Raw genomic sequence first — 11630 nt, 5'->3', positions numbered from 1 at the left:
TTGGCCACCGCAAAGATCTTCAAAGTGGGAATGGATTCAACTCTCTTTACCACTAAGCAAAGCTCTGGGGGTTAGGAAACCATTTGTTGACTGTTTTGAGTGAATACAGGCCTCAGGAAAGAGGGAAAGAGCTAATGATGTGCTCTGTCATTAAAGAGGTTCTAAATCAGCCTTAAAGAAGCAAATCAGGATCTTGTTCTGGCATTCTACATGAAATGTAGTTAATACCTAGTACATAGTCGTAATGAATTGTCTTTACTTTTGTCCCAAATTCATTAATACAGGACTAACGTGTTTGCGTATTTCTGACTTTAAGAGATCTTCACATAACTTATGATACAAACATAAGAATTTCGTATTATACAGAAAGTAAACGAAAAGTATACAGAAAGTATACAGAAAGATTCTTCCTTCCCTGGATGACTCCCATCTCCATTTCTTAGAGGTCCACAGAATATTTCTGTGTGTGTTTCCGGAAAATATGTATGCCCTTTGAAAAACATACACAAACGAAGTCACACTGCATGTATTATTACGTGTTTGCCTTTTTTCACTGTCTTCCCTACCCCCCCCCCCCCCCCACCCCCCCCCCCCCCCCCCCCCCCCGCCCAGTGGCTACATTTTTTTCAGTGGCCGCAGAGTACTGACTGATTGCAGGACTGTTGTTATTTATGATTCCTCATTTGGGTGTTTAGATTAGCTCTACTTGGGGGCTCTTCCCATCAGTGCTTCGGTGGCCATCCCATGTGTAATACCATGGCCTATTGTGGGAGTTACCTGTAAAGTCATTGCTAATAGTGGAATTGCTGCTCAGAATTTAAGTGCTTTGACATTTGTAGAATTTGGTACCAAGTTGCCTTCTTTCCACCAGGTTGCACCAATTTATACTTCCACCCTCAGTGTATGAGAGCACCTGTCATCCCCAGCCTCGCTGATGCTGGGTCTCCTAAACTTTACTTTTTGCCATACTAAAAGGCAAAAGTATAGTCTGTTTTGTTCTGTCCTTTTTTTAAGTGTTTGTTTTTGTTTTTTGTTTTGTTTTGTTTTTTAGTAATCTGTATACCTAACATGAGGCCTGAACTCATGACCCTGAGATCAAGAGTTAGATACTCTTCCAATTAAGCCAGCCAGGTACCCCTAGTTTATTGTTTTAATTTCTTCCATTATGAGTTAGGAATAACAGATTTATTTGAAAATAAATACTTGTTGATTTCAATTTAAGAATCAGGGTCCATTGTGTTTTTTTCCTTTTAAGCACTTGGTGCCCCCCATATTCTATGGTTTTGGTATTGTCTCTAGAAAGTCACCATCCTAAATTGTGTAATAAGATACTTTTTGAGGGAAGATAAAGTTTTCTTTGCATTTTTCTTTTCTTTTTCTTTTTTTTTTTTTAAGTCTTTGGTTGCCTTGGGTCAAACTAGTATTTCAGCCGATTCCTCCATCTCTGTACTTTGGCAAGATCTTCTGCAATAGTTCTAATCATTCGATCAGTAGTTTCTTTCAAAATGGTTGCTGTCCTTAGGGCATGATCCAAAGACGAGTTTAAAATCTACAGAGGAAAAATTCACATATTTAAAGTTACTGTTTCTGTTAATTGGGTTATCTCATTATTAAACATTGCAAGGTGGAATTTTTGGAGCATTCTTTTCCCACCCGGTCTATTCCTGTTTTTAACGGTTGGTTTCCTAGGAAACCAGTCTGAGATGGAATATATTTTTTAGAGAAAGGGACAGAAAAGAGACCCAACACGTGACTGATGAGTGTGAATCAGAGGGTGAGGTCAGCAACCTGCTGGGCTGTTGCCCTGGTGCAGAGGAACAAATCTGTGAGAAAGAAGGAAAGCTATTGGGGCTGATTGAAGAGGATTTAGGGGTCATAACCCCTGAGAGGGCACCCAGGGGCATTAGTGCTTGCATTCTAAAGCATTTGAAGGTGGCCTGGAATTTGATTTGAAAACAGGGAAGTGCTGGCAGCTCTAACCCCAGTGTCACTGGAACAGACTTGTGAGCAGCTGGAAACAGTCCACTACCTTCACTCCTGGGCCAGGGGGATCCTGTAGTGGAGGCACCACCCACAAAACACTTTCTCCAGGAAATTTCCCTTGGAACCAGTTTAGGAATAATACAAACCATGTGGCTGCTCAGGCTGTGTGTCTTTATGTTAGTGCTGAGCACAAAGTGTTTTTATTAGCAGAGCATTTCCTGGTGCCACCATACTGTAATAATTTAAAAGCCATCAGTTTTGTGACCAAGACCATACTTACAAGCTGCAAGGATTCTGGTATGGATTTTTCTAAGTCCTCACCTCAGATTCCGTTTCCATACTGCGCAAGTTGCTTAAGGATTTGCTTCCAGAAATCCTGCAGAAGTGGAAATGGGGTGTGGGTGTAGCAAGGTCTGAACTGTAGGTCATGAAAATCTTATTTTTTCTGGAAGGCAAAAGCACACTGATACTTGTGTAAAGCTCCCCTCTCTTCCCTAACTCTGTGGTTCAGTAATGGCTGTGTGCGTGTTGGGTGTTAGGACTTTGTGCACTCTCCGCTTTTTGTAGCTCTTATAGTCCCCGTGTGGCTGACCACAGATGAGCTTCAGAAAAAGATGGTTCCATGACCATGATCTGGGAAGTGTTTCCTCCCAGAATCTTTCCATTGTCACAGAAAGAGGCAACACTCCAGTTTATTCAGTTTTCATTCTTTAGGGGCCAACCTTCTACCTTGGCATATTTATAAAACAAATGCACACAAATCTGCCAATTGTAGGCACTTTGAGTTCGCTTCAGCACCAGGGAGCTTACATAGCAATTAGGCAGCAGCAATAGAAAAATAAAAGCTGGGGTGCCAGGGTGGCTCAGTCGGTTAGGTGTCCAACACTTGATTTCAGCTCAAGTCATGATCTCACGGTTCATGAGATCAAGCCCCACGTTGGGCTCTGCACCAGCTCTCCTTGGGATTTCTCCTTCTCTCCCTCTCTCTGCCCCTCCCCCACATGTGTGCACTCTGTGTCTCTCAAAATAAATTAAAAGAAGAAAAGCAGCACCTCTTTAAATAGGCACCTCTGGACTACTACACTAAGTATGACTGTCTCTGATGATGGTCTGGGTGAATAAGGAGAGCCAGGGTCACTATGTACAGTTGTTCGGTTGTGCACTGCATAGCTCTGGGAGGTTTCATTCACACATTCTCTGTGAAGTGCACTGCCTGGAGTTATGCCATGAATAGTGGCTGTAGGGGATGCCACAAGTCTTGCCTGTTGACAGGTGGGCCATGGAGCCATCTTCATATCTCCCCGACTTGAGAGTCCTTCTGTTAAGCATTACTTCTTTGGTACTTACAGCACTTGTAAGCAGTCATCTCCAGGAAGTCTGATTTCAAATGTTTGTGACTCTAAGCCTCCTTTCGTGTCTCTCCTCTACCACATTAACAGGAGTTGGTTCTTCAGGTCACTTTAACACTTTGGATCTATTATCCGGTTGAGAACATCAAAGACCATCAGCGGCCACTAGCTAATAAAAAAACTTCAGGCAAGGCAGGGCAGTGTGGTGCAGTGGGAAGGATATGGGCTTGAGAGTCCTCTCTCTCTTCACATCCAGTCTGTCATGATGATCAACAATAATCGCCATCACTTGCTGAGTGCCATGTACCTTTCCACGTGCTTTATATGTATTGACCCAATTCTTAGTTTGGTACTACTATTATTCCCATTTGGAGAATAATGAAGACGCACAGTGGGGAAAGGGAGGCACAAAGAGGTCAAGCAACCAGCCCAAGGACACGGAACCAAGATGCAAACCCAAGACCTGCCCAGAGGCCACATTCTTAAACACTGCACTGCATATGGTAGTAGCTAGTGAGTTCAGACTGAGTGCAGAACCTGAACTTTTAACCACTCTGCTACACTATTGATTTTGCCTCCTAAATAGCTCTTGAATACTAGACCTCTGTCTCTCCTTCTCTTTCACCCTTGGCCAAGCTACCATCACCTCACTTGGATTATTGCACTGGGCTCTTACTTGGCCTCCGTGCTCCAATTCTTGACATCTTTAATCCATTCCCATTCCTTTAGTAGTTAGAGTGATCTTTTAAAAACACTGGGAAACTTTTTAAGTTTATTTATTTTTAGAGAACACAAGCAGGGAAGGGCAGAGAGAAAGGGAGAGAGAAACCCAAGCAGGCTCTGCTCTGTCAGCGCAGAGCCTGATGGGGGCTCAATCTCACGAACCTTGAGATCATGACCTGAGCCAAAATCAAGAGTTGGATGCTTAACCAACTGAGTCACCCAGGTGCCCCAACACTAGGAAACTTTAAAAACAGCCTCGTTAAAAAACTTCATTGGCTTATTATACCCTTGAGTCTGAAATACTTCCTGTAGCTGACAAGCCCCTGCATGGTCTAGCCCTACCCATCCCTTCAGCTTCCCCTTGCCAGCCCCATCTTGCCCCACAGCCCCTCGCACTACACTGTTCCTGAACTTGCCAAGGGGCCTTTCGGCTCCAGGAAGCCTTCATAGACTAGATGCCCTCTTACCTCCACATCCCTTTGCTAGTTGATTCACACTTATCCTTTGGTGTTCAGCTTCCCTGAACCCCCAAATTAGGTAATAGCACTCTGTACACCCCCTTTGTGGCACTTAAAAGACTGGCTCTTCTACCAGAAAGGTAACTTCCATGAGGGTAGGGACAGTGGTTTAATTTTTCACTGTGTCCTCAGGACCTAGACCAAGACCCTGCTATTGACACTCAAAATACTTGTTGAATAAATAAATGAATGAAGTATTAGCCATACTTTGGTTTGAATCTTGGCTCTACGATTTATGATCTCAGTGACCTTGAGCCAGTAATTTAATGCACTAAGCACATTGCATGGTTATTATCATTAATAAAACCATACTTACTTTTCTGGTATGGGCTCATGTTCGTGTTGAGAGGATTTTGGATTCGATGTCTGGGAACAGATCCATTCTGGTTTTGAACAAGCTGAAAAATGTTAACTATGATTAAATTCAGAGTATCAAAAATGACCCCCAAATGGTGGACATATGGGTAGCATTTCCCAAACTTTTCTGTATGAATGTAATATTTCATGAAATCTTAATAAGAAAACTAGGGAACATAGAAAACAAAGAACTTTCTTTCTGAATTCAGGAAAAGAAATTCAGCTTATTTATTTATTTTAAGAAATTCAGCAATCCCTATCAAAATAACACCAGCATTCTTCACAAAGCTAAAACAGACAATCCTAAAATTTGTATAGAACCAGAAAAGACCTCAAATAGCCAAAGCAATCTTGAAAAAAAAAAAAAAAGCTGGAGGAATCACACTCCTGATATTCAAGATGTATTACAAAGTTGTAATCATCAAGACAGTATAGTACTGGCACAAAAACAGACACTCAGGTCAATGGAACAAAATAGAGAACCCAGAAATGGACCCACAAACATATGGTCAACTAATCTTTGACAAAGCAGGAAAGAATATCGAATGGAATAAAGACACTCTTCAGCAAATGGTGCTGGGAAAACTGGACAGCAACATGCAGAAAAATGATCCTGGACCACTTTCTTACACCATCCACACAAATAAACTCAAAATGGATGAAAGACCTAAATGTAAGACAGGAAGCCATCAAAATCCTCAAGGAGAAAGCAGGCAAAAACCACTTTTGACTTTGGCTGCAGCAACTTCTTAACTCAACACGTCTCCAGGGGCAAAGGAAACAAAAGCAAAAATGAACTATTGGGACCTCATCAAAATAAAAATTTCTGCACAGCAAAGGAAACACTCAGCAAAACTAAAAGGCAACTGACAGAATGCGAGAAGATATTTGCAAACAACATATCAGATAAAGGGTTAGTATCCAAACTTTATAAAGAACTTATCAAAGTCAACACCCAAAAAACAACCCAGTGAAGAAATGGGCAAAAGATATGAATAGACACTTTTCCAAAGAAGACTTCCAGATGGCCAACCAACACATGAAAAAATGCTCAACATCACTCATCATCAGGGAAATCCAAAACCACAAGATACCACCTCACACCTGTCAGAATGGCTAACATTAACAACTCAGGCAACAACAGATGTTGGTGAGGATGCGGAGAAAGAGGATCTCTTTTGCACTGCTGATGGGAATGCAAACTGGTGCAGCCACTCTGGAAAACAGTATGGAGGTTCCTCAGAAAATTAAAAATAGAACTACTCTACAACCCAGCAATTGCACTACTAGGTATTTGCCCAAGGGATACATGTGTATTGTTTCGAAGGGGCACATGCACCCCAATGTTTATAGCAGTGCTATCGACAATTGCCAAACTATGAAAGGAGCCCTAGTGTCCATTGATGGATGAATGGATAAAGAAGATGTGGTATATATCTACAAAGGAGTATTACTTGGCAATCAAAAAGAATGAAACCTTGCCATTTGCAACTATGTGGATGGAGCTGGAGGGTATTATGCTAAGCAAAATTAGAGAAAGACAAATATCATATGACTTCACTCATATGAGGAATTTTAAGATACTAAACAGATGAACATAAGGGAAGGGAAGCAAAAATAAAAACATGGAGACAAAACATAAGAGACTCTTAAATATAGAGAACAAACAGGGTTGCTGGAGGGGTTGTGGGAGGGGAGATGGGCTAAATGGGTAAGGGGCTTAAGGAATCTACTCCTGAAATTGTTGCACTATATGCTAACTAACTTGGATGTAAATTAAACAATATATAAATTTTAAAAAATAGATAAATATACTGAATTCTTTCTGCACTGAAAAAATAAAAACTAAAACTCTCAGAATTCTTACCTGCGGAGAGCAAAATGGTTATTGGGGGTAGTCTTTGCACTCCTTGATCATCTCTAAAATTCTGTGATTATGTTGAATCTATTAATTTATTTGGAAATAATTGACATCTTAGAATAGTCATTAAATTCTAAAAAAGAAAAAAAAATCGACTTTTTTTTTTTAAGTAGGCTCCACACCCAGCATGGTGCCCTATGTGGAGCCCGAGCTCACAACCCTGAGATCAAGAGTCAGACACTTAATTGACTGAACCACCCAGATGCCCCTTTAAAAGGAGTTTTTTCAGTAGACAAGAGACCAGGAGTCTGGATTTAGGTTCCCTGGGTGCTAACTCTGTGACACCTGGGCATGCTGTCCAACTTCTGTGGACTCAGCTACTTCATCTGACAAGTGAAGGGATAATCCCTTTCAAGAGCATAGACCAAATGGATTCCTGGAAGTCTTCAAATTCAGGTGCAAGGATTCTGGGGAGTCAAAAACTAAATTATGTTAGTAAGACAACTCCAGAAAATAGAGACTAAACAGAGAAGATCAATGTAAGAAAGTCACCATGGAAGACAATAATAAAGCCAGGGAAAGGAAAGGAGAAGAGTCAATGCCCAACAGCCAATAAATCTGCCTTCTCTGTTGCTGGGTCTCCTCCCACGTCTTCTATCTTATTCATCAGTCTCTGGTAGCTAGGTTTCACTCCCCCTCAGGAGGGTCCCATTTGACAAGCGATCTGGGAAATACTGTCCCTAAGACATGGAAGGTAGAAGATAGAAAGCCCAAATTAATCATGCTGACCACCCAAACGTAAGTCCTGATGAGCAGAGGCACAAATGAGTTCAGTCTTAATCCTTTGCTAGTCTCCAAATATAATTTTGGATTTTATTTGAAACATAGAAACTCAGAGTTGGGAAGGACCATAGTGTCATCAGTTCTGATTCTAGTCCAGTCCACAGATTTGCAACATCCTGACAAAGTACATTGGCTCTGGATGGGATCTGTAGAGACATCTCTACAGATGGGGCTCACGTCCTCCTACAACAGCTGAAAGGTTCTTTTCAACATTGAGCAGATATGCCTCCCTATGAATCTACCCTCTTAGCCACTATACATTTACTAATGTAGTTCAAGGTCACACTTCAGATGACATAGTTGATTCCCTCATGCCCTCATATATCAGAATAACAAGTCCCATGGGCTGTAGACTCAAAGGCCAGGGAGATGATAAAGAAATTAGCCCTGTTGCTTCTGCAGTTTTAGTGGCTGTCGTCTTGAGAGAATACATCCAGTTGGAGGATTTAGCAGCTGGGGGATGGCGGTGTAGGGGACTCACCAGCTGAGTTCAATCAGGTAAATGTCATTCTTTCGTCTTGGAAATTGGCAATTGTGAAAGATAAGAAACATTCTCCCTGACGCCTTGTCACTCAGGAGAGAAAGAGCTCTGGAGGTATGAATTTTCCCACAAGGAGAGGATGTCGAAGAACCAGATATGACTGTCATTCAGAAGTACAACAAGGAACAGGTCCTTCCCTCCTTTTTTGTACCCTTAGCACACTCTGACTTTGTTAATTCTAGCACCACGTTTTGCCATGAACTTTCCTTATTTGGGTATGAGTTCCTCTTAAGAGATTGTGAACTCCTTGGGTGGGGGGCATGTTTTATTCATCTTTATAAATAAACGTGGGATTTTAGTTTTTTCCAAATTGCTAATTGAAATTAGCAATATGATGTTTAAGGAGTGTAAAAATAGTCTATCATTTTACATGCTGACTTTCAGTAGGGATATATTTAAGGTTTTGACCACTCCTGAATAGCAATAATAGTGGCAATTATTTAGTTGGTCATTTGTTTAGCAAATATTTGCAATTTGTTACCAACTTACACTGAGTTAGCCCTTAAAAACTTTTAGAGTCCTTTATTGCTAGGATTTCTTATCTCCCAGCCCTGGCCCAGCCTTTTGCCATCCAGGATGTGGGAGCGTCAGATGAGTACTAGAGATCCAGACAGCACACTGGAGAGGGCAGGGCCTCCCCAAACAGAAGCAGTGGCTGGTGTGATGTGGGTCCCCCACGCCTGGGAGACCAGGTTGTTTACAAAGATGAGATCATGCAGCAGATGTACTTACAAGATGAAGAATTTTTATTTTCATTTAAAAAGCAGAGCTGGACAAAGTTGCTTCTTTCACTATGATATAAGTAATTCTCTCCTGGGGTGTTGTATCTATAATGAAATTCTAAAAAGAAAAGAGAAATACAGCTCAGTGCCTGGGAACAACAGCTGTCCCCACTTATGCCTTCCTTCTAAGGCCCCTAAGTCTCACTCACCTTCAGGTGGTTTTTTGCGACAGGTTCTTCCAGAATTATGACTCTTAGTGCCGCAGTTCTGACATTTATCACTCAGCAGTCCGGTCCCAGGAGCAGAATAGCAGCTGTGGCCTGTATCAGAACCTGAAAAATCCCAAGTTACACAAAGGACAGGTGAGTTTCTTCATTATAGTCATAGAGTGTGTGGAAAGTAGAGCTCTAACCACGGGAGGTATGCATTAGGTGCAGAAGTGTTCAACTTCCCCAGCTGCATTACCAAGGGGAGTCACCAGCCTCAGGATGGAATTTGGAATCCCCTTATGACAACTGAGAGATGTTTTCAGAAGTAGCAAATCTGATAGGAAAGTCTCAAGGTTTTCCTAGCACATGTAGGTGTTTAGTGAAGGCCTGCTGAACTGATGGGTCTGTGAGAATTTGACCCCCTGAATTAACTACAAACGCAAGATTGGTATTTTTCCAGATTTGCCCTGACACACCCACATTCTCTTCTCAGACCCTGTTTTGGCCAAGAACTTGTGTTTTGTCATCCAGACAATTGAAAAGATGGTTTTACTCTACATCAAATTCATGAGCTGATATGGGAAACTGAATTATAGCTTTGCCCTCATCTCTGCCAAAGAGGGGCTAGTAATAGAGAGTGTGTGTGTGTGGTACCGGTCTAGAACCTGGCAGGCTGTGGGCAGTGGAGACTTCCAGATAAGACCAGAACATGAGATCCTGGGCCGGATAGGTAAGCACACAGGCTTGGGTGTTCAAACAACATCTCAGTTCCAGGAGAGATGAGGCCGAGTGACAAAGCATCTGTCAGGGCTACCTGCCTTACTTCTCTCGTGATTACGCTCCTTTGTAACATTATCTTTCAAAGAGTAAGTCATAAATGGAATGAGCTCTAGGGATGGTTTTCCCACCCCACCCCCCCAAATCTCAGTCAGTCAATAGTCATTGAATTCCTTCTCAATCCAGAGCTCAAGGAAATTACAATAGCATGAGGTTCAGACAGACCTGAGTTTGCAGTCTGGGTCTACCGCTAGTTAGCTGTGATGGTTGAAAATATGTCCACAAATTCTTTTATATGTTCTTCAAAAGGTATAGCGTAATTCCACTCTCCTTGAGTGTGGACTGGACTTAGTGACTTGCTTCTCACAGATAAAGTGGTAGTGATGGTGTATAACTTCCAAAACTAGGTCATAAAAGACCTAGATCACTTGGCTGCCATGTCATAATGACACTCAAGCAACCTACTGGAAATGCCCACATGATGAGGAACTAAGACCTCCTGCCAATGGCCACGTGAGTGAACCATCTTAGAAGCAGATTCTCCAGTCCAGTCAAGCCTTCATATGATGGCAGTATTGGCCAACATCTTGACCATAGCCTCATGAGAGAACCTGAGCCTGATTCACCCAGCTAAGCTGCCCCCAAATTCCTGACCCATAGGAATTATGAGATAGAAAATGTTTTTTGTTTTGAACCATTAAGTTTTGGGATACTGCATTACACAGCAGTAGATAATACAACTGCTCTTTGACTGGCAAGTCATTAAATTTCTTTGAGTCTCCATTTCCTTATCTGTAAAATAAAAATCATAATTCCTACTTACAGGGGTATAAGGATAGCTAAATGTTATACACTATGTCAGCAGTTCTCAATTTTTTTTTCTTTCAGAACCCTTTTACACTCTTAAAATTGAGGACCTTAAAGAGCTTCTGCTTATTACAGTTTTTATCTATCATATATCATAATATGCACCCTTTTTTACACCTGTGGTGAAAAATCTCCCCCTGTATTGGAGAAGAGCTATTATACAACAGTCAGTTGATGATGGACTGGTATAGAGGTACCTATTTATAAATTTCAAGTCATTTTTGCTTGTGCAGAATCATTCAAATTTTCCCAAGACTGAATGGACAGTCCTAGGGCTTTAAGTTTTTTTTCTTTATTTATTTTTATTATTATTATTTTTTAAGTACGCTCCATGCTGGGTGTGAAGCTCAACACAGGGCTTGAACTCATGACCCTTAGATGAAGACCTGAACGGAGATAAAGAGTCAGATGCTTAACTGACTGAGCCACCCAGCCACCCCAAGGCTTTTTTTTTTTAATAGAATTTTAAACTGAGGCATTTAAAAATATTTTATTTATTATGTCATTTAAAACCAACAGTAATTCATTTTATGCTCACCAAATAACAGGTTTTTAATGCAAAGAGGTTATTTTTTTTTTTTTTTTTAATGAAGAGTATTAGAAGAGGCAGTATTTTATGTTTGGGCAAGTGTCTTGAATATCTGGCTTAATAGAAGGCGGCTGGATTACATAGCTGCACCTCCATTCAATCTCCTTCAGTATTGGCTTTGCACAGATATGTAGCTGGGAAAGAGAGGACCTTGTGGTCCCCTGAAAGGGTCTCAGGGACCCCCAAGGGCCTTCTGATCACATTCTGAAAGCTCTGTGACAGCATCTGATATAGTAGGTGTTCAGTCAATGAAACATTACTATTACCATCAGAAAATGAATCATCTGGGCG

At 41.4% G+C, this 11630-nt stretch overlaps 1 protein-coding gene across 4 annotated transcripts in view; it reads right to left on the bottom strand.

Moving 5' to 3' along the window:
- Positions 1 to 1163: 1163 nt before the first annotated feature.
- The window catches only part of AKNAD1 (AKNA domain containing 1), a 41462-nt gene continuing 30995 nt past the window's right edge, over positions 1164 to 11630 (bottom strand). For 3 of the 4 annotated variants that reach the window (XM_049616664.1, XM_049616667.1, XM_049616665.1), the window contains 5 exons: positions 9107 to 9229; positions 8908 to 9015; positions 4890 to 4971; positions 2305 to 2359; positions 1164 to 1549 (listed from right to left, as the gene is read on the bottom strand). In XM_049616664.1, coding sequence (XP_049472621.1) covers positions 1418 to 1549; positions 2305 to 2359; positions 4890 to 4971; positions 8908 to 9015; positions 9107 to 9229 — 500 coding nt within the window. In that variant the 3' untranslated portion in view covers positions 1164 to 1417. The remainder of the gene's footprint in view (positions 1550 to 2304; positions 2360 to 4889; positions 4972 to 8907; positions 9016 to 9106; positions 9230 to 11630) is intronic. The other variant, XM_049616666.1, reaches the window with a different exon arrangement.

Source organism: Panthera uncia (genome assembly GCF_023721935.1).
Source record: "Panthera uncia isolate 11264 chromosome C1 unlocalized genomic scaffold, Puncia_PCG_1.0 HiC_scaffold_4, whole genome shotgun sequence".
In the NCBI taxonomy this organism is placed as follows: domain Eukaryota; kingdom Metazoa; phylum Chordata; class Mammalia; order Carnivora; family Felidae; genus Panthera; species Panthera uncia.
Note: the sequence above shows the minus strand (reverse complement) of the source record. Positions and strands in the feature narration are given on the sequence as shown.